Source organism: Phycodurus eques, chromosome 7 (genome assembly GCF_024500275.1).
Source record: "Phycodurus eques isolate BA_2022a chromosome 7, UOR_Pequ_1.1, whole genome shotgun sequence".
Classification (NCBI taxonomy): domain Eukaryota; kingdom Metazoa; phylum Chordata; class Actinopteri; order Syngnathiformes; family Syngnathidae; genus Phycodurus; species Phycodurus eques.
Window position 1 is genome coordinate 31,450,213 of NC_084531.1, and position 22,463 is coordinate 31,472,675.

General features: G+C 46.7%; 1 protein-coding gene and 1 long non-coding RNA gene across 2 annotated transcripts in view; one reads left to right on the forward strand and one right to left on the reverse strand.

Moving 5' to 3' along the window:
* LOC133405383 (collagen alpha-5(IV) chain-like) overlaps nucleotides 1–22,463 on the reverse strand; it is a 42,739-nt gene that overhangs the window by 9,427 nt on the left and 10,849 nt on the right. The window contains 31 exon segments of the mRNA XM_061682264.1: nucleotides 122–261; nucleotides 346–435; nucleotides 612–710; nucleotides 1,954–2,088; nucleotides 2,164–2,253; nucleotides 4,720–4,887; nucleotides 4,958–5,071; nucleotides 6,639–6,789; nucleotides 6,859–6,953; nucleotides 7,020–7,124; nucleotides 7,235–7,327; nucleotides 7,395–7,563; nucleotides 9,771–9,959; nucleotides 10,099–10,169; nucleotides 15,513–15,599; nucleotides 16,096–16,188; nucleotides 17,788–17,952; nucleotides 18,033–18,068; nucleotides 18,157–18,238; nucleotides 18,336–18,582; nucleotides 18,619–18,725; nucleotides 18,796–18,840; nucleotides 19,031–19,093; nucleotides 19,181–19,225; nucleotides 19,649–19,723; nucleotides 19,805–19,852; nucleotides 19,944–19,979; nucleotides 20,071–20,133; nucleotides 20,889–20,963; nucleotides 21,038–21,064; nucleotides 21,141–21,194. Coding sequence (XP_061538248.1) covers nucleotides 122–261; nucleotides 346–435; nucleotides 612–710; nucleotides 1,954–2,088; nucleotides 2,164–2,253; nucleotides 4,720–4,887; nucleotides 4,958–5,071; nucleotides 6,639–6,789; nucleotides 6,859–6,953; nucleotides 7,020–7,124; nucleotides 7,235–7,327; nucleotides 7,395–7,563; nucleotides 9,771–9,959; nucleotides 10,099–10,169; nucleotides 15,513–15,599; nucleotides 16,096–16,188; nucleotides 17,788–17,952; nucleotides 18,033–18,068; nucleotides 18,157–18,238; nucleotides 18,336–18,582; nucleotides 18,619–18,725; nucleotides 18,796–18,840; nucleotides 19,031–19,093; nucleotides 19,181–19,225; nucleotides 19,649–19,723; nucleotides 19,805–19,852; nucleotides 19,944–19,979; nucleotides 20,071–20,133; nucleotides 20,889–20,963; nucleotides 21,038–21,064; nucleotides 21,141–21,194 — 3,057 coding nt within the window.
* On the forward strand, nucleotides 11,366–12,772 carry LOC133405605 (uncharacterized). Its single transcript, XR_009768963.1, has 3 exons — nucleotides 11,366–11,456; nucleotides 11,621–11,678; nucleotides 12,044–12,772. It is a non-coding gene; the product is annotated as an uncharacterized LOC133405605 (long non-coding RNA).

Consider the following 22,463-nt stretch of genomic DNA (forward strand, 5'->3'; position numbering starts at 1 on the left):
GAAATTATTTCCACGACACAAATTTCTTTTTTGTTTACTCTTCCATCTGATTTTGTTGGAAGTCACTTGCAGCTCCAAAATTATTTTGTGTCAACAAAAGAAAATGTTAGTATTGCTGCACCTTTTCTCCATGATATCCTTTGGGTCCAGGTCTGGGTAAACTGGGTTCCCCTTTTGCACCTTTCAGTCCCTCCAGTCCTTCCTTTCCATCAAAACCAGGTTCTCCACAGGGCCCCGCAGAACCTTTTTCACCTTTACAACCTGGACACCAAGATACAGCTGTCTCCCACCCTAAAGTCCTGAAAATTCATGATTGCCGGTTTGTCATGAAGTCAAATGACTGACCTGGTTTTCCAAGGTCCCCTGGGTTGCCAGGGAGACCACGGGAACCAGGAGGACCAGTCTCTCCATCTCTACCTGGTTCTCCAGGAGGTCCTGAGAACCAAACACGGTCATTTCTCCAGTCAAATGGGATCATTATTGCTCATTATTGAGATACGTCATAGGTGCTTCAATGATTGTTGGCTGTGTTTGGACTTGAAGTCTTCACACTCAACCAAGCATGAAGCAAAAAATAAATAAAAAATGACTTGACATTCCAACAAAAACACCTTGAGGTCCAGCTCTTCCTGGTCTGCCGTTGGTGCCGTCAAGACCAGGAGGCCCCGGGGTACCTTGATTGCCTTTAGCACCGGTCTGACCAAGAGGTCCTGAGGATAAAGAGCGTGTTGAGAATTTGCGGAACCTTATAGAGGTGCAAAGAGGGGCTGGACTGAACAGTCACAGAACACCACACGAATAACGACAGTCACAACATGGCCACAGAATAGAAAAAGCCGACTCAAAATATGTGTAAAGCATAGGCGGGGGGATAATTCCGGATGGCAGCAAGCAAGTGACTACCACTGACCTGAGACAATATACTGTACACGGCTACAGTCGAGCTAGTCGAAAATATTGTTGGGGATCTGAAACTGTAACAATGACAAAACCTGTTGTGTTTGGGGTTTTGCCGCCAGATATACCCCGAGAGCTTTTTTTTTTTTTTTTTTTTTTTTTTCCCCCCCCCATTACCTTCAAAAAAAAATCCAGCAGAAGCTGTGGCTGAGGAGCACAATCAAAGTGGATGTTGTTGTTGTAAATACTGACAAAATAGCAATACTGCCTGGAGGAGGAGTAGCAAAAGTCGTTACTTGTTATTAAGAGTTTCAGTATCATGATCAAGTTTAGTTTGATTTTAGCATAGCTGAGTAGACTACAGGGCGCTAACCATTTCCACATCAAATAGCACGTCTGTGCAACAGAAAAGTCAAGCTCAAGCAATCTTAGTTCGATAACGTCAAAATAGAGCATCTCGCGTCGTCTAACAGCATCAGTCAACAGAAGAACCACTCAATGCTGGCAAGGTTCATTTAAAAATGATGCTCGTATGGTAGCCTCTAGGCAACATCTGCCATGAGCAAGGTTAGGGAATTTCATTCATTTCTGCTGTGTCTGAATTTCCACCGTATCTATCTTTTAATCAACTTACCTGTTGAAATGTCAATTACGGCTGGTGTTCCATCTCCCTTCCAAGCATTTTACTTCCCGTGTCATCTTCTGTTTGACTGACACTACACACATTTAAAGTACAAGAGTAGAGAAGAAGGCTAGCCAATTAGAGACACATTCCCTTGTGAATATGAGACTTCCTGTTGTACCCCGCAAGGAGAAAATCATCATTTAAGCCATTTCCCCCGGCTTTGTCAATGTCTCTGCCTTGGTAAAATGGTATCGAAGACTGTTTACTAATGGTGCAATCTAAGTTCTTGTGTTTCCCAATGGTGCCATCTCAGGTTAAGAACTTTTGCCACCCGGAAGAACCCTGATGAATTGTCGCATAGGGAAGAATAGACTAGACTCGACTAGAATAGAGTAGAAAAGAATAGACTAGATCACAATAGAATAGACTACCAGGCTCTCCAGGATCTCCAGGGTCTCCATACATCTGCACAGTGATCTGTCTCCCGTTGGGTCCTGTCTCCCCTCGGTACCCCTGAAGCCCGGGTGGCCCCTGAGAGCCTGTGGCACCACTGGCACCCTCCTGACCTGAAACCAAGTGCCACAAGCTGGTAGCGATTTGGAGACAGATGGAGAAACTCATTTGTAATTACTGTATTTCACCTTTTGGCCCAGGACTCCCAGGCTCTCCTGGTTTCCCTAGGTCCCCTGGCCTCCCACGGGGACCTGGGGGACCAGAGTCCCCCCTGATACCTGACAGATACATACAAACATTGCTCAGTGTTGGAATGGAAAATGGAATTGAATGGAAAAAACAAGATGGTGCCTACATGGGTGGTCGCCTTGGTGACGAGCTCTCTAGTATTGTCTTTGTTTTTACCATTTTCGTTTGTCTTTGGCGACACTACACGACTTACTTACACGAGGGAAGACTTGCTAAACACTGGAAAGACCTCCAGACCTTTTTCTGCCAACTGTCACATATATTAACAAAGTTTTGTCTTGGAGTTACTTACGAGCGGAGCGGATGCGCTCTATGCCGCATGGAGTCAGTGAAGACGGCAGCACAGAGGGAAGTGTGCCGAAGTGCAAGTCAAGCTCCGACGGCGAGGATTTCGAACGCAACTTCTGTCGATTCACCTTGCAAATCTACGCTCTCCACCCAACAAAATGGACGAGCTTCATCTCCTCACAAAGACCAGTAAAGACTTTGCACGTTCTGCCACCCTCTGCTTCACAGAGACTTGGCTTTGTGAACGCATCCCCGACAGCGGCGTACTGCTGCCCGGCTTCCAACTACACAGAGCGGACCACGACACGGAGCTATCAGGGAAAACAAAAAGTGGCGGGATATGCCTCTACAGCAGCCCAAAATTGTCTACGGATGTCACAGAGCTCAACACACACTGCAGCCTGGACTCGGAGTCGCTGTTTTTGAACTAAGTCATTCTACACTCCCCGCCAGTTTGCTTCATTCATATTCGCCGATGTTTACCCCCCAGGCTAACACGAACGCTGCACTGCAAACGCTGGCTGACCAAGTAAACGAATTTGAAAAAAAGCATCCAGATTCACCCCTCATTATTCTTGGGGTCTTTGACAAAGCAAAACTCAACCACGAACTCCCTAAATACAAGCAGCTTTCTGCTCACTCACCTTACTGTTATTGTCATCGGACTGGTGGAAAGCGTCTTTGAGTGTCTTGAGAAGCGCTATATAAGTTGAATGTATTATTATTATTATCAAGAAATAAAAAGCTTTAATAACCACATTAGAGACAGAGGGAATGATATGTATTTGTACGTATATACATTTATTGTTATTTTACATTTATTTTAAATATGTGTGCTTGTTTTCATGCGCTTGAGTGACTCAAAAATTTGCCGTTAGCTTGGAGCTGTTAGTGAAAGCTATCCCCGCAAGGACGTCAGGACTTGTGGTTAAAATCACTCATGAGTACGTTCACTGCATAGTACGTCGTTCCTTGCGCAAACGAATCACTCATCGTACTAGTACATCGCTCCTTAACGGATCACAAACCAAGAAGTTCAACGAACGAATCACTCGTTCACTTAAGTCCCTCCCCTGAACGAATCACTCTTCAGTTCTTCAGTACACCAGTTCACTGAACGAATCACTCAGTTCACTTAAGTCCCTCCCCCGCCTGCACGGCGCTGCCTGCACGCTGGCTGCTCAGTGGTTATTCGCAGAAGATTCAGAAGTGAGTGACAGAACCCTTCAGCAGTTGCGTTTCTGCTCCCAGCCGACTCGCTCGCCTCACGGTGACGGGCGGCGGCCGAGCTAAAAGAACAAATCATTTCATAAACTGATTCAGTTCAGTTCGTTCACTAAACAGGTTCATTCTTCTGAACAAAACATTCGCGAACGAAATAACACTAAAAGCTACAAAGTGTTGCTTTCTCAGTGTTTTGGTCAAAGTAGCAAGTATTTTCAAGTCAGTGGGGTCAAGTCCAAGAGAAGTCACGAGTCACTGATGTTAAAATCCAAGTTTTTAACATATTGTCGAGTCTAAAGTTATCAAATTCATGACTCGTGTCTGTCTGGAGTCCAAGTCACGTGACTCGACTCCACACCTCTGAGTGGTACACTTTCATTGCTTAATGACTCTCCATACTTGTGTTTTTTTATGTCTGACATGTAATTTAGTCATAGTGGCTGTTTGTTGTCGCACTAGAGAGGCTCCAACTACCGGAGACAAAGTCATTGTGTCTCTTGTAACATACTCGGCCAAGAAAGCTGATTCTGGTTATGTCTTATTTCAGTGTGTTCCTATGCCTTCAATAGTAACACGTGGGTTAAATTAGTTGGCAGAGAGCGATTTCCAGTCTGCCCGATCATAACAACAGCGACCGGGAAGATGTGAAAAAATCTGCGTGCATTTCCAGTGAGCTAGGGGGACCCACCACCTTTGAGACCACCTTGCTGTAGCTGTACCAGGGTTAGGGTTATTCTCAGTTTGACCATTTGGCTGCATCTGTGTGTAATATACAAGATGTACTGGCCTGGATCATTCACTTGTGGGGAGGTTTAAAAATCTATGTTTCAGACATTGTCTTGGCCAAATAGTGAATATGCTGCTTGTCACCTTGCAAGGTATTCTCTATCAGAAAAAGGAATTTCTTCCTACAACAGTGTCATCCCTTGCTGGGTGACAAACAGCCAGGACTGGGAGGGCAAGACGGAGACTCTCCTCCATACCTGGACTTCCTGGCTGACCAGCGGTCCCAGTCTGTCCTTTCAAACCCATGCTTCCCTGTAGACCTGGAGTTCCGTCAAACCCCGGGACTCCAAATGGTCCTTGTGGTCCAATAGCTCCCACGCCTGGAAGCCCAGGATCACCTTTCTCACCCTTTAGACCCTGGCTTCCTGCAGAACAGGACACATCTCACACTAAATAATTATCCCCCAAAAATCTTGGATTGGATGAATTTTATACCTGTGAAGCCAATGACTCCCATTGGCCCCTGCTGTCCCACTGGTCCAGGTGCTCCTAGAAAGCAAGGTCCAATGGGGCCAGGTGGTCCAGGAAGCCCATCTAGACCCCGGGAACCTGAAACACATACAGAATGTATGACGCCCTGAGTCGACAGAGAGAAGAATTCCCAAAGGCTGGAAGTGTCACATAGAGCATTAAAGAGGGAGATGGGAAATTAGTTAGTTAGTTAGTTAGTTACTTAGTTAGTTAGTTAGGTTTACAGTAGGCTTTACACGATCAGGATTTTTGGGGCCGATCACCAAGTTTAAAAAAAAATGATAACCGATCACCGATCCGATCACAAGATGGAGCAATGTGTCCATTTACAACCCCAATTCCAATGAAGTTGGGACGTTGTGTTAAACATAAATAAAAACAGAATACAATTATTTGCAGATCATGTTCAACCTCTATTTAATTGAATACACTACAAAGACAAGATATTTCATGTTCAAACTGATAAACTTTATTGTTTTTAGCTAATAATCATTAACTTGGAATTTTATGGCTGCAACACGTTCCAAAAAAGCTGGGACAGGGTCATGTTTACCACGGTGTTACATCACCTTTTCTTTGAACAACATTCAATAAACGTTTGGGAACTGAGGACACTAATTTTTTAAGCTTTGTAGGTGGAATTCTTTCCCATTCTTGCTTGATGTACAGCTTCAGCTGTTTAACAGACCGGGGTCTCCGTTGTCGTATTTTACGCATCATAATGTGCCACACATTTTCAATGGGAGACAGATCTGGACTGCAGGCAGGCCAGTCTAGTACCCACACTCTTACTACGAAGCCACGCTGTTGTAACGCGTGCACAATGTGGTTTGGCATTGTCTTGCTGAAATAAGCAGGGGCATCCATGAAAATTACGTTGCTTGGATGGCAGCATATGTTTCTCCAAAACCTGTATGTACCTTTCAGCATTAATGGTGCCTTCACACATGTGTAAGTTACCCATGCCATTGGCACAAACACAGCCCCATACCATCACAGATGCTGGCTTTTGAACTTTGCGTCCATAACAGTCCGGCTGGTTCATCTCCTCTTTGGCCCGGAGGACACGACATCCCCAATTTCCAAAAACAATTAGAAATGCGGACTCGTCGGACCACAGAACACTTTTCCACTTTGCGTCAGTCCATCTTAGATGAGCTCGGGCCCAGAGAAGCCGGCGGCGTTTCTGTGTGTTGTTGATAAATGGCTTTTGCTTTGCATAGTCGAGTTTCGAGTTGCACTTAACAAATACAAAATAAAATAATAATAATAAAGCCGATCAGCATAAAATGCTAATTATCTGCCGATACCGATCAGGCCGATCAGATCGGTGTAAATTCTAGCTTACAGTGAACCCCCAATGATCACACAGGGATACGTTCCAGACCAACGCACAGATAAAATGAAAATCTGCGTCATAGCCAGGGCGCAAACAATGAACTGCGATATAGCCCTGTGCTTCCATGTATATGTGTGCGTGTATGTTATTTCATGCCTTCACGAAATGCAAACCTTAGTATGTAAACAGAACGCGCTATGGGCACTAATGAAGGATCTGCTCATTAAGAGCAAGCGAGATGTTAGGAGTGAGAATAAAGCTGGAAGGATTTGGAAAAGGAAGCAGCTCATCACATCTTCAATCTACCTTTGGGACCTGGTGCTCCATCTTGTCCTACAGATCCTGGAAGTCCAACAGCTCCTTGGGGCCCTTGAGACCCCGGTGCTCCTACAGAGCCTTCCTCTCCTCTGGGCCCCGATTGGCCCTGCTGGCCCGGAGAACCAAAGCCAGCATTGCCCTGTTACGGGAATATCCACAGTTGAGTGATCAGCTGTGGGAGTTCTTACACTGAGTGACTTCACATCACCTTGGATCCAGGTCTTCCCGGGGGTCCTGACGGTCCTGAGCGCCCCTTACTCCCATAACTTGGCACGCCTGGATCTCCTGACAGGCCCTTGAATCCTGAGACAGAAATCCAGGAGGTTACGCTTCAGTCCAATCAGGAATCAGCGCCTTCTAAAAGCCGACCTTTGACTCCTGGAAAGCCCGGAGGACCCTGGACAGTAAATCCTTTTTGTCCCTTTTCTCCCTTCAGACCGACCGATCCCAGATTTCCAGGAGGACCCATCACCCCTGAGTTCAGCAGAAGAACAACAAGAAGACATAAGTGGAAACTTTGACACTCAGGTTGAATGAAGTAGTCTGGTCCATTTTGACGTGACCAAATCAAATCCCAGCCTCACCTTCTGATCCAGGATTCCCAGACGAACCCTTCACTCCTTTCTGACCTGAATCTCCCGGACTGGTTATGAATTTACCAGGAGAACCTTTTTCTCCTGAAACACACAATTTGGAATTTAAGATTCAGCCTCTGGTATTCCAACCACACCTGGCCAGTCTTACCTGGTTTACCAGCATCACCTGGCTGGCCCCATACACCCACATTCCCCGGTGGTCCTGGCGGTCCAGGAGCACCGATGCGTGGAGGCCCCGGTGGCCCCATTTGTCCCGTTGGCCCTCTGAAACCGGTCATTCCAACAGGACCCCTGTCACCTTTGGGTCCTTGAGGTCCCTGCAGACAAACGATGATATGCGGTGGTCCATGTAATCGGCCAATGTAGGATGCTGAACACACTCAGTTTGAATCCGTCCTTTGAGCACATAAAGTCTTCTTCTCAATGTCTTCATGTCTCAAAGTGTTCTCTGTCAATTGACTGTCTGTTGTCGTACTCGAGCGGCTCCAACTACCGGAGATAAATTCCTTATGTGTTTTTTGGACATACTTGGCAAAATAAAGATGATTCTGATTCTGATTTACAGACCACTTATCCTCACTAGGGTCACGGGCGTGCTGGAGCCTAACCCAGCTATCTTCGGGTGAGAGGCGGGGTCGCCAGCCTATCGCAGGGCACATACAAACAAACAACCATTTGCACTCACATTCAAAACCACGGTCGATTTTAGAGTCGCCAATTAACTTACCCTGCCTGTTTTTTGGGATGTGGGAAAAAAAACGGAGTGCCCGGAGAAAACCCACGCAGGCAGGGGGAGAACATGCAAACTCCACACAGGCCGGGCCGGGATTTGAACCCGGGTCCTCAGAACTGTGAGGCAGATGTGCTAACCAGTCGTACACCGTGCCGCCTCAACTATTCCCAGATTTTGTTTTTTAAACAATCCTCCATTATTTTCTGTTTTTGTGCTCATGCGCCATCTTGTGGCATCTCGGTGCCATGATACTGTGTTGAAGTGAGTCGAGGAGCTTCATTTAGACAAACAGTGCTTTGCTGCCATCTTGTGGCATCTGTAGCCAATTATAAATCTTTTGGTGGAGGCGTCAATTACTTATTTTGGCTATTAAGCGGCAGGGCTTCGTGCCAAACTCTGGACTTGTTATGACTTTCATAGTCAAATAAAATCAAAATCACACTTGGCAGAATTGTAGCGCGTGAGAAGATGCCTGAGGAATGGAGGAAAAGTGTACTAGTGCCCATTTTTAAGAACAAGGGTGATGTGCAGAGTTGTGGGAACTATAGAGGAATAAAGTGGATGAGCCACACAATGAAGTTGTGGGAAAGAGTAGTGGAGGCTAGACTCCGGACACAAGTGAGTATTTGCGAGCAACAGTATGGTTTCATGCCTACAAAGAGTACCACAGATGCGTTATTTGCCTTGAGGATGTTGATGGAAAAGTACAGAGAAGGTCAGAAGGAGCTACATGGTGTCTTTGTAGATCTAGAGAAAGCCTATGACAGAGTACCCAGAGAGGAACTGTGGTACTGCATGCGGAAGTCTGGAGTGGCAGAGAAGTATGTGAGAATAATACAGGACATGTACGAGGGCAGCAGAACAGTGGTGAGGTGTGCCGTAGGTGTGACAGATGAATTTAAGGTTTTTTCAGATGAGGTTAGACTAGAATCCCAGTGGACCATGATGTTTGCAGATGACATTAGAGTGAAAGCAGGGATCAGGTGGAGGAACAGTTACAAAGATGGAGGAATGCACTGGAAAGAAAAGGAATGAAGATTAGCTGAAGTAAGACAGAATACACGTGCATGAATGAAACGGGTGGTGGGGGAAGAGTGAGGCTACAGGAAAAGAGATATCGAGGGTGGAGGACTTGAAATACTTGGGGTCAACCGTCCAGAGCAATGGTGAGTGTGGTCAGGAAGTGAAGAAACGGGTCCGAGCAGGTTGGAACGGGTGGAGGAAGTTGTCAGGTGTGTTATGTGACAGAAGAGTCTCTGCTAGGATGAAGGGCAAGGTTTAGAAGACAGTGGTGAGGCCGGCCATGATGGACAGATTAGAGACAGTGGCACTGAAGAGACAACAGGAAGCAGAGCTGGAGGTGGCAGAAATGGAGATATTACGGTTGAGGTTCGCTCTCAGAGTGACCAGGTTGGATAAAATTAGAAATGAGCTCATCAGAGGGACAGCTGAGGTTCAATCTTTTGAAGACAAAGTTAGAGAGAGCAGATTTCGATGGTTTGGACACATCCAGAGGAGAGAGAGTCAGTATATTGGTAGAAGGATGATGAGGATGGAGCTGCCAGGCAAGAGTGCGAGAGGAAGACCAAAGAGAAGGTTGATGGATGTCGTGAGGGAAGACAGGAGGGCCGTTGGTGTTGGAGAGGAGGATGCAGGAGATAGGCTGACATGGGAAAGGATGACGCGCTATTGCGACCCCTAAGCCCAAAGGAAAAGAAGAAGTACACTCGGAGCCATCTGAGGCATCCCAGGACTTACAGTCCAATGGTTTTCTTCCAATCGGATACTCACAGGGTTTCCCTTCAGTCCCAGACTGCCTTTGGGTCCTGGAACGCCAGGAAGTCCATCTGTACCGTCAAGCCCCGGAGCGCCGAAGTCTCCTGGGTCCCCAACTTCCCCTTTCTGCCCAAATCTCCTCATGATGCCAGGGTCACCTGTTAAACCAGGACGTCCTGGCTGTCCTGGGACACCAAAGAGGCCCTGCAGAGCCAGGCGGACACAAAAATCTTTTGCTGGCTGTATCGCAGTCCGGGGATGTGAATGTGGGTTTCTGAGGGCTCAACAAATTCAAGAGGATCCAGTTCAGATCCAGGATGAGGATTGGCTGAACTGAACTCACCGGTGGGCCTGGTGTTCCAGCGATACCGTTCAGACCTCTTTCGCCTTTGCCCCCTGGAACACCAAGTGCACCTGGAGCAGCAAAGAACACAGCCGAACGTCTTCAATGTGCTCAATTGTCTTTACAGTGCTACCTTGACTTACAAGGGCCAGATTTTCCAGTTATGGGCTGCCCCTTGGTTGACTGTTTTTTTGTTTTTTTTTGCTGTGTGTTGCCAGCCAAAATTTTGGAGGTACTGTAATGCCCTGGCGTGTGGGCAAGTAGTGCCAAAGTCGCCAATTTGTTTGAACGGGACAAACCGTCAAACGCACAAATCCAAAATGAGAACACTCGCAATGAGCTGCTGTAGGCCACAACACATGACTAACTGAATCCAGATCCTGATGTCACTTACTAGATCATGCCCCTTAAAGGCACACATCCAGCACACAAAAACTACAGTATGGTACAGTAATGACACTTTATTTACTTTTTTATCCATCCATCCATCCATCCATCCATTTTCTGAGCCGCTTCTCCTCACGAGGGTCGCGGGCGTGCCGGCGCATATCCCGGCTGTCATCGGGCAGGAGTCGGGGTACACCCTGAACTGGTTGCCAGCCAATCGCAGGGCACATACAAACAAACAACCATTCGCACTCACAGTCACACCTACGGGCAATTTAGAGTCTCCAATTTATGCATGTTTTTGGGATGCGGGAGGAAACCGGAGTGCCCGGAGAAAAGCCACGCAGGCACGGGGAGAACACGCAAACTCCACACAGGCGGGGCCGGGGATCGAACCCGGGTCCTCAGAACTGTGAGGCTGACGCTCTAACCAGTCGTCCACCGTGCCGCTTACTTTTTTATATTCTCTTTTTTTATACAGTACAGCGCGATTACCTATATTTCTTATATTTACTTCAAGCACGCAACAATAACGTTGGCTGGAAGGAATGAATGCCATTTTGATTCATTTGAACGGGGGGAAACGGATTTGTTGGAATATAATGCTGAAATATAATGACATATAGCCATCCGTCCATTTTCTCGAGCGCTCGCTCCTGATCAGCGTCGCGGGTCGGCCGGCGCTAAGCGAGCTGACTTTGGCCGATTGGGGGACTCCGCCCACGACTGTCTCTCGTGTCTCTTTGTTGAAATTAAATTGTGTCTTTCGTGTGCTCGGGCCTGCTTTTATTTTGTAGTCATTGTTTCCTCTCGTTTCAGAAGCTTGACTTCCTGTCCCGGTGTCTCGTCACGGCGATCGTCCCTACCTCGTCCTCGGTCAGACGGTCTCGTCCGCCGTCACGTCCCGAACGGGCCGTTGTCGGAGGTCCGTGCGTCTTCCCGAGAGTCTGGGATTTTGTTTCTTGCGCTTCGTGAGTTTGCTTGCAGTTTTTGTCATGGGTGCGTGTGTTCCGGTTGTTGTCTTCCCCGTGTCTCGTACGCACCTGCTCCTGAGCGCATCTTCTCCCCCCCGTGCCTCGTGTACCCTAATTACCCCTTCCATTTAACCGCGTGTCTCCTTCTTTCCGGTCGCCAGGTCGTTGTAGCTTGTCGTCAGGTCGCAGCAGTCCTTGTTTCCACGTCACCGACTCACGGTAAGCCGAGACCCTGTTCTGATAATTGACCTGGCCTTTTTGCCTCGTGTTTTTTGGATACTGTTGCCTTTTCGGATCGCCTGCCTGCGTACCGACCTCTGCCCGTTTATTAAACCTCTCGTTTGGAAACTGTCCATTTGAATTGGAGCCGTGCGATTTGGGTCCTGTCCTTTGTTCCGTTCATGACAGGTTTCCTGAGTGAGAACTTTTGGTCCATGTTTTTACCGTCCTCGTTGCGATTTTGACTTCGAATTGTCTTTTCTAACGTTGTATTGATTTTTGTTTGTACTTAACAGCTCCCTGTTGATTACTCAATAAAGCTGCTGTTATTTATGTATTGATTTTTTTTGCATCCTGATCGCCAGTCAGTCGCAGGGCAGAAAACCGATCACCTTTGCACCGTCACTGAACTCACGCTGCCTACACCCAAGTCAGGACAATGGAAGACTCCACCGTCAGTGACTATTAGGCTAATTTTCATATCATTTGATCAATAACGGTAACAATATGGCCCACTGAATTTCCTTTTGAAAAGCAATCAATTTGACCGATATGGAAGATCATTTTCCAATATTATGAATTAAAAGTTTCCATGGAAATTGTTTCCAACTCTGAATGTCAAAATGTCTTTTGCCAAATGAAGTTTGATGATTTCCGACATGCTTTGTGACGACGCGCCGGACATTTTTGCATGTACGTAAGCACCGCAAGTTTTGAAGTCTGTTTTGAAGTCCAGTCCAGGTTAGAAAAAAAAGGTCCTTTCCACTTTGAAATGAGATTTCTTGCACTGTACGCTGTTTTAATTGGATTTTTTTCTCTTTGTTTTAAATGTTTATAAGCTCTTTTTTTTCTTTTTTCTTTTTCTATGCTTTGAACCATGTAAAGCACATTGTGCGCTATATGAATACATTTGCTATGCTTTATCGGATTTTGTCTCCTCTTTTCCATGAAAACTAAAATCAATTCATCTTAGCGTCCAAAGACCTCTTTTTTGTTGTTGTTGTCTTTAGCGTTCATCGTTAATGCCTCAGGATGTTGCTGCAATACACCAGAGGGATCTGTGATGAGGCAGCCATTTTACATTCACACTTCAACAGACACCAAAATAAATACTGTTATTTCTAAGATATGAACGAATATGTATGAATTTGTGAAAGTGTCGCAGATTTTGCATCTTTTTACTGTTATTAGGAACGGCTTGAATGAGTATTTTTGGATCATTCATGCACTTATTTCCGCAGAGTTTCAAACTATTTTGATCAAGCTGTATATGTCTTTACCATTATGCACTTTAATTTTTACTGTTATAAAAAGAAGTGTATTTCCGTGGGCCGCCACCATTTGAACGCGATCATTCCTTGAAGTTGTCCACCACTTTATTTCACTGAGAAGTGAAAGGGTAGTGAAAGAAATAAGAAAATCCAAAGCTGACTTTTTCATGACTGCTCTGAATAGTGCGAAGGGAAATTCAAAAATAACCTGGAATTATCTTCCAAAACTATTGGGTGATAGACAAAATAACAAAACAAAACTAATGCAAATTCAATTCAATGGAAACATCCCGACGGAACCTCAAGCGACGGCTGATGCTTTTAACAACTACTTCATTGAATCTGTGTCAGAAATCTCCAAGTTTGCAGTACAACAAAGGAAGGAATACCCTGCAATTGTCTGCAACGCAGTTCTTTACTATTACAAATATTACTGAGACCAAAGTTAGCGATTTAATTCATTCACTCAAACCATCTACGGCAAAGGATGCTTTTGGAATGGACACGAACGTGCTCAAAGATCTCGGTTCAACTCTTGCTACTCCTATTGCCTCAATCGTTCATCTTTCAATTTCATCTGGTCGCTTTCCAAAGGCCTGGAAATCTGCTATTGTTACCCCCGTCTTTAAATCCGGTGACTCGATTTCTCTGAATAACGACCGACCTATAAGCATTCTTCCGGGCATTTCCAAAGTTGCAGAAAAATGGGTGTCAGAGCAGATTGTCCATGATTTCAACAGCAGCTCCCCCTCTCTCCACGCCATGCAGTTTGGTTTCAGATCCAAGCACTCCACTGAAATGGCTACAGGCCTCTTCATTGAGAAAATAAAATCTTCTCTCGACAAGGGTGGAGTTGTAGGGGCGGTGTTCTTGGACCTCAGGAAGGCTTTCGATACAGTCAATCGCTCTGTTCTTCTTACCAAGCTCTCAAAATTGAACTTCTCTCTCAAAGCTGTGAGCTGGATTGAATCATATCTGCATGACCGAACACAATCTGTATCAGTTAACAACTACAGATCAGAGTCTCTTAGGCTAACCTCTGGAGTCCCTCAGGGATCAATATTAGGGCCCCTTTTATTTAGTCTTTATATCAACGATTTTCCCACTGTTTGCTCCGAAGCTGAGTGCGTAATGTATGCAGACGACACGATTTTCTTTGTTCATGGTCGCTCCAAAGATATTGTTGCTGCTAGACTCACTAATACAATGTCCTGTGTCACAACTTGGTTGCAGGAGTGCCGTCTACAGCTAAACGTTTCTAAAACCGTAGGCATGTATTTCACTTAAACAAATAGAGTATCACCTGACCCCGACATGCTTGTTAATGGAGAAAAAATGCAAATTGTCAGACAATACAAATATCTTGGGTTAATAATAGATTCACAGCTTTCCTTTAAAGCCCATATTGACAAATTGTGTAAAAATATCCACTTAAACCTCGCAAATTTCCGTGCATTTCGAAATGAAATGTCAACTGAAGCCGCCAAAATGTACTTGCATTCAATGATTCTTAGTCACTTTAACTATTGCATAACCAGTTGGTCCCAGGCTGGTCAGAATGCAAAAAAAACATTGGAAGTTTTGTACAAACAAGCAATTAAAGTGATGGATGAAAAAAACAAGGCACTATCATCACTGTGCAATAAAAAAAAAATAGAGTCTTTTAAAATGGGGCAGTCTTCACATATTTGCAGATTTAAATGTGATTTCTAAAGTACTGCATGATTTGGCCCCAGCTCCTCTGGCTGAGTTCATCGGCCAAAGAAACGGCTCTGAGCTGAGCGTGTCACTCGAGGCTCGGTCAGAGGTGACCTTCTCATTCCTCGGCGCAGGAGCACTTTCGCCAAGTCAGCCTGGTCAGTGAGGAGCGCTGGTGAGTGGAAGGAGGTTAAACTGCTTACAACATACGAGGCCTTCACAAAAAAAAAATGAAAATGTGGCTAGTTGACACCTATAGCTGCCAACACTAAAAGACAAGTATGTTATGTTGTTTTTTTGTGATGATCAAGGAATTTGTGGTTTTATTCTCTCTTAATAGTATAGTTTGATTATGTATCCTGTATTATATTGTCTTGTAGATGTATTCTACTGCTTTTTTACATCATGGCCAGGGGACTACAGATGAAAACTAGCCTAACTAGCCTTCTGGCTAATTCTGGCTTTTTTAACCATGTGTACTTCATGTGCTTTATGAAATTGCATTGTCCCCTTTCAAAAATAAACTGATAAACATTTGCTCTGTAAATAAGGACTGCCTTTACTATCAATGCCAGAAATTTGAAATCATCCAGAACTTTTTGAAAATAGGACTTTAAGCGTGGCTGTTTCAGCATGGGAGACATCTACCCATAGAAAACCAAGGCGGCAACACAAATTGCCAATTTGTCTTAACCATAATTCAATGATATGAAAAGAGCTCATAAATGATATATATAAACGGAGTTGCGAGCTTGGTCCCAGAAGAATTTTAAAGTCATAAGTCAAGGTAGCACTGTATTATGTGATGATGATGATGATGATGATGATGATGATGAAGATGTTTTTTTTTTTTTTTTTTTTTTACCTTTGGGCCCGTCCGCACCCGGTTCCCCCGGAGGTCCGGGCGGACCCCCGCCATCGGGACAGCGCAAACACATGTCGCCCTTCTCGCCTGACAATCAGAAATCAGAATCAGCTTCATTTGCCAAGTATGTCCCAAAAACACACGAGGAATTTGTCTCCGGTCGTCGGAGCCGCTCGAGTACGACAACAGACGGTCAAGTGACACAGAGAAAAACTTTGGGGGCAGAAAGACATTGACAAAAAAAAAAAGTCACTGAGCAGTAAAGGGTTGGGTAATGCCGGTACAAATTTGTATTTATTTTTTTGGACAATTGTGCAAAAAAATGCAGAGTCCTCTAGCACTCAGAGCAGTTCGAATGGCTAATTTCGCAATAGTCCGGCGCAATGAGCATTGTGCAAAGGGCGCCGAAATTTCTAGGAGTGTATGCGGTTTAAAGTGGCGAGTAGTGCGATCAACTGGGACAATGTCGATTGTGCAAATGTTGCAGATACTTCTCAGTCAGTGTCAAACGGAATCCCGTCGAGACGCCACAAAAAAATGGCCGTCTGGGTTTCGGTTATGTTTTCTTGTCACGTGCGCTCACCTTCCGGGCCTTCCCGTCCTCGGGTCCCGGCAGGTCCGGTCACGCCTTTCCCACCTTTCGTGCCCGGAGGTCCAACGCCGCCTCGCACGAAGTCTGATGGAGCATGATAGCGTATTAGCATCTCAGCACAAATTCTTTCAAAGACGCTAGGCTAGCTAGCATCCGAAGCAAACGTTTGAACGAGACGATTTGTCGACATATTGGGATCGAAGTACCTCAATTCACTCGCATATCAAAATCCTTTTCCTCATTGAAATGAACTGTAACGCCCTGAATCCACTGCAGCCTCCAAAATAACACCACAAATTGTGTTGTTAGGTATTTTAATCAATACAAAAAGCACTAAATGATCTGTATAACAACAGAATAAAAGCAAATAAAAGAGAAGATTAACTCATTGACTGCTGCGGACGTTTCTATTGGGCAACTGAAATCCGAATACATCCGTCAAGTGCGTTTTTCAACGGGTCCGCGTGGAAGAGGGTTTCGCACAGCTTGTCTGTCAAACTGCCGTAATGAGGAAGAGGCGCCCGTACATGGCGGCATTGCATCGCTTTGGACTTGAAGATGAAGATTAGGCGCCGAATCTCCGCTCGTCTCGTCAATTGGGAGCGTGAGAAATGTTGATGGCCCGGCTGGCGAACGGCATGGAAAAAAGTCACCCACATTCAACTCCAGCCATGCGCCGCTTACTTAGTTGTATACCTGTCAAGAAATCATTATTTGGCCATCTCAGGTCTTTTTTTTTTGTTAATAGTTTGAGGCGCCAGAAAAAGCAAAAACGAGGAGTGTCAAAGTCATCGACTGCGTGAGACGCTTCCTGTCACAAAGAAGTCGTTTTGGTCAGAAAGCGGTTTTTGGTGGAACCGAGCCATGTTCTGCCGCTGATTACTGAAGAACAGAAAAAAATAGAAACAAACTTTTGTTGTGGTGAGCGAAGAGAGTCAAGTCTTCTTTTCGGTGGGTTGTTTTTTTTCCCGCTTCTATTGTCGCAGAGCTAAATATTGCGTGGGTCTTGAAAGATCCGCACAATGCTCGAAGATGGCTGCAGTCAACGAGTTCGAGGTCAGAGCACAAAGATGTTCAACGTTTTCTTGATAACTCTAGAACCCGTTCACAAACCACATCTTCCATTTCGAAGTGATAATCTAGCAGTGATCCAGCAGTTAAATCGTCAGTTGCTTTTCCAAACTGTAATTGCTGGACGTAGTTTAGTATCGGTGTGTCGGATGTGTGCCTTTAAGGGGCGCGGCCGAGTGAGGGATTTCAGCGGCTGGACTCTGGTTGGCCAGTTAAAACCCGGCCTCGCCTGTGTGGAGTTTGCATGTTCTGCCCGTGCTCGCGTGGCTTTTTTCCGGGTCCTCCCCAAAAACATGCGTGGTAAGTTGACTGAAGACTAAATTGCCCGTAGGTGCGAATGTGAATGTGAATGCGAACCGTTGTTTGTTTCTACGTGCAATGGGATTGGCTGGCAAGCAATTCTCTCACCCGCACTTAGCTGGGATAGGCTACAGCATAGCCGCAACCCGAGTGAGGATAAGCGGTACGGAAAACGGATGGCCGGATGGATGTTTGTCCGTTCGTCCCGGCTCTCCTTGCCCACATACGAGGGCATCACACGGCCTCGATTGCTACTTTACTTTTGGCTTCACTCGAGCGGCGGCGTATCTGAAGCTCATTTCCCTCCATCACCTGGTAATCCGGGTTCTCCCGGTTCTCCCTCGGGTCCGGGACCTCCCGAGACGCCGGTCGGTCCCGGAGGCCCGATGACGACGGGCCCGGTCTCCCCTCGCTCTCCTTTAGGTCCTGCGAAACCCGGTGGCCCCTGAGGGCCCGGCGGACCCGTAGGACCCTCCCCTGAAGAGAAGAAGATCAGCATCGAGTATCCTGAGGACCACTACCCATCAAGCCTCTTCCTAGAGCTCGCTGCGGTATACCTTGCTCGCCCTGCAGTCCGGGAAAGCCCACCAGTCCTGAAGGAATCACAGAAGGAGGAGAAGGAGAAGATTAGGCACACCACCTGAGCCGGTCCAAGCATCACCGGTCAAAGCGTGAAGGTACCTGGCTCTCCGGGGACTCCTGGAGGTCCGGCGGGCCCGGGAGTCCCGGTCCGGCCTTTCGCGAACGCGTGCTTCCAAAATATCTGGTGACAAAAATCGGAGCAGGAGACGTAGTCCCGCCCCTTTCCCAGACCACGCCCCTTCTTTTCCCAATAATCGGACACGTGAGCATTTCCTCACCTCGCCTGGAAGACCATCGGGACCAAAGTCGCCTTTCTCGCCCTCCACACAAAACACACAAACGGTCAGGAGTGTTTTTTCTTTGTCACTAACAACACAACTCAACAAACACAAAGTCGTGTTTTTCTTTAAAAAAAACAACAACAACAAAAACTGTAAAATCACAGACCTAGAATGTGACTTTTTGTAGGAATCTTTTTTGTTGGGTGAAAAAAAGATTGTTGAAAAAGTGACACTATGGGGTCTATACTCTGCGACTACGATTGTAAAATGTTAAAAGAACTTGGTTGAAGAAATCCAATGTTTTGTGGAAAAAAGACAAGATTTTGTACTTACCTGTGCCCCGTTGATGCCCGGGGGGCCCACGAAGCCACGGGGCCCCGGCGTCCCCTGCAAACGAAAGCAAACGCGAAATTTGCCAAACGGCGACTCACGGAAAGCGACACGTCACGCTCCTCACCGGTTGGCCCATTTCTCCCACGGCGCCGTCCTTTCCTGCCTTTCCCTGCAAATCACAAGTCAGGCGCCACGTGGATCAATACGACGATGGCGACGATAGCGTGTGGCGGAAAGACGTATGACGATAGCGTGTGGTGGAAGAACATGTGACAGAAGGACGTGCGACGAGAGCATGCGGCGGAAGGAAGTGTGATGATAGCGTGTAGCGGAAGGACGCGGGAAAAAAAGGCGGTTACCGGTGAGCCAGGCTCCCCCCGCCGGCCTCGCTCGCCTTTGCTTCCCGATCTTCCCGCCGGCCCCTGAAGATCCAAACAGGCGACGGCTCGTTCGGCAACAAACGAGAAGCGAGAAGAAAAATGGGAAGGAAAGAACGAAAGACGACTTACAGAACGTCCAGCACAACCTTTTACTCCAGCGTCGCCCGATTCGCCCTAAAACGGGAACATCAATGGACAGATGAACCAACGAACGGATGAGCGGATAGATTCAAGGATGAACGAATTCTTGAATGGATGGATGGATGAATGACAGGAATTAATGTGCAGATGGATGGATGGATGGATGGATCGATGACTGCATGACTGAACACTGGATGGATGGATGAATGAAGGACGAATGCTTAAATAAATGGAGGAGCGAACAGATGGATGGATGGATGGATAGATGGGTGGATGAATGAATGGATGGATGGCTACATGAATAATGAACAGATGAATAAACGAACGTGTGGCTGGATGAGTTAACGAATGGGTAAATTAACAAATGGATAAATAAAAGGATGAATAAACAAATGAATAAATGCAAATGAATGGATGAATTGGGGAATAAACGGATGGATGAAGGGATGAACGAACCTTGAGTTCCTTGGGCCCCTCGGCGTACAATTTGATCCCTTTTTGTCCAGGTATTCCGGCAGGTCCGCGATCTCCCTTGAACCGAAAGGAAGCAAAACCTCGGTGAAAATCTGGCGAATGTCCGAAACCGGATGGTCCCGGACCTTCCGGACCCACCTTCGGGCCTGGTGGACCCCGACTGACCGGATTGGGACCCTCTTGACCCTGACGCACGACAAAGCGCACACACACACGCACCATGGCAATGAAACCCGTATCGTTCAAATCATATCAACAGCGGGCGCGGCGGGCTGACCTTCTCTCCCGGTAACCCCGGCGACCCGGGACGTCCCTGCGCGGGAAAACAACAAAAGGTTTGCCGTCGGCTGATTGGACACGAGCCCCGTTACCCGTGAAGTTGTGAAAAATGTGAAAAGGCGCACAGGAAGACCGGCAGGTCCGGCGGGTCCCGGCGAGCCCGGCGGGCCCGGCTCTCCGCTCCGGCCCTGCGCCACAAACAGGAAGTCAGCACCAGAGATCGCGACGGAGACATTTTGACGTACGAAGTTCGCCAACATCCCCGAACGGCGGTGCCTCGGCACGCGAGTGGAATTCGTCCGTGACCGCGCTCGCAACGCAAATCCTCTTCCCCCACTGAAACGAATCCAAAGCGCATTCACACGATATGTCGTGTCGAATGTTACAAATGTCCATAACGGTACATTTTAGCCGCCCGCCCACGAGAATCATGAAGTCATCGCGGGCCTTATTGATATAAAATCCAAAATATTGGGGATTTGGTTCTGCTATTTTTAGGTGGCGTTCACGTGCGTTCTGGTGACGTATTATCTCTGCGCATGTACGCTACTTCGGGGATTTCGCCTATCGCGGGGGTGGTCCGAACGCAACCCCGCGATAATTCTGTAAATAGAATTCATAAATCAATCGTCGCTACGTCGCTACGTCGTGCTGTCCTCGGCGAAATGACAACTGGCTTCTGGTTACTGGTTAGTTCGCAACGTAGCGCATCATCAACGCCAGCTGCCGGACCTTCGCAAATAAATATCCACATCAATGAAAGGAATATCAAACTGTTTGAAGACGAGTGGATTTGTCAAAAGGAATACAAACTTGGCCCATTGTCTTGCTCCAATTTAAAACTACTTATGCTACTCCTAAAAAATAGAGAGAGAGATATTTTGGCCTCATGAATTTGTCGCAAATAAGAGCCCGGAAACCGAAAATGCTTTTTCTGTATCACCTCGTCTCCCTCTGGTCCTCGTGGTCCTCGTGCGCCTTTGATGCCCGGAGAATCCGGAAAGACTTGCGAGTCTCCCTGGAAGAAAATGAAGAATTCCAAGGGGAACGCGGGAACGTCGGGAAGTCTCGAGCGCGAGCGGAAGCTCGAACCTTTTCTCCTCGCGGTCCGGCGCGACCCTGAAAACACACCGCGGCCGTTAGCCCGGCTAATTAGCCACGTTAGCGCCGGACGCTTCTAGGTGAAGAAACTCACTCGCGGGCCAAGCGGTCCTGGGATTCCGCGGAAGGCGGGAAAGCCGTCTTGACCCTGGAACAACAAGCGATGACATCGCAAAGCAGGCTTGCAAAATTTGGGGTGAATTTCCATGGAAACGGGAGAATTCGGGGAGAACGAGGAGGAGACGCCGTAGAAGAAGAAGAGCCGCAGAAGTAGCAGCGCAGCGACAGAGAGACTTTTTGTACCACTCTAAAGTGCCCTTGACTCCAGTCTGACCTCGGACCCCTTGTGGTCTTCATCCAAATTTGTGCAATAATCCAGATACTGTGCAATACTACTACACAACCACGATTCTATTCTTTATCTTCTTGCATTATTCTTTATCATTTATTGTAAATATTGTTGATTTTACTGTCAATATTTTACACGTCTGCACCGGAGACGGAGTCTTATTGCAAAAGGCGTTCTAGGAAGAAAAAGACAATTGATCCCTGAGTGGAGAAATTGACTGGCAGGGAATTGAGGGTCATTTTCAAGCGTAAACATCAGCAAAGTCAAGTTGCTTGTTTTCGTACCGACGGCCCTCCGATATATTTCAATTGCCTATTCGGGGGGAAAATAAAGCCAAGCTGTCCAAACTTTGTTCTATTCTCCATGTGCAAATCTTCCTTTTCAGCTGTCGGTGACCTGAATCTACAAAAACGAAATACGTTGGAAACATCGCATCTACTCGCGTTTGGGGGCGGCCGCTGTTTTTAGGTAGGAATCCGCGAGAACGTGACAAATGTTCGCCAAGGGTGGCGACACTCGAGACCACATTTTGATCCTGGACTCGACTCCCAAAGGTCTCGACCTCGTCTCGGATTCGGACTGGCCAGACTCGGTCGGGATGAGACCAGCGCCGATGCGCTATTCTTCAACTCCCTCATTCTGACAACAAATACCTTCCGTTCACGCGCTAGCCGGCCGAAACCTTTCAAACTACTCAAAAGAAGAAAAAAAAAGACAAATTCATCCAAAGACATTACAAGGAATAAAATGTACATCGTGTACAGTATTCCTGTGCATAACTCGACAGTATGTTTGAGAATTTGAAAGGTGTTTAAGAGCCTCAAAAGTCTGCTAGAGGTTAATAGGAGTATGGGCAAGATTGCGCTTCAAACAGCTTTCAAATATGTTGAAATAATCCCCCCAAAAATGTGGTCGGCACTTCACAGATTTCACCTGTCGCGGGGGTGGTCCGAACACTAAAACCTGCGTAAAACGAGGGATTGCTGGACAGCATTGCATGATTTCTTGACTTCCACAACTATGATATGATTTACATCCACATGGAAGAAGCCTAAACGTGGGATTTTG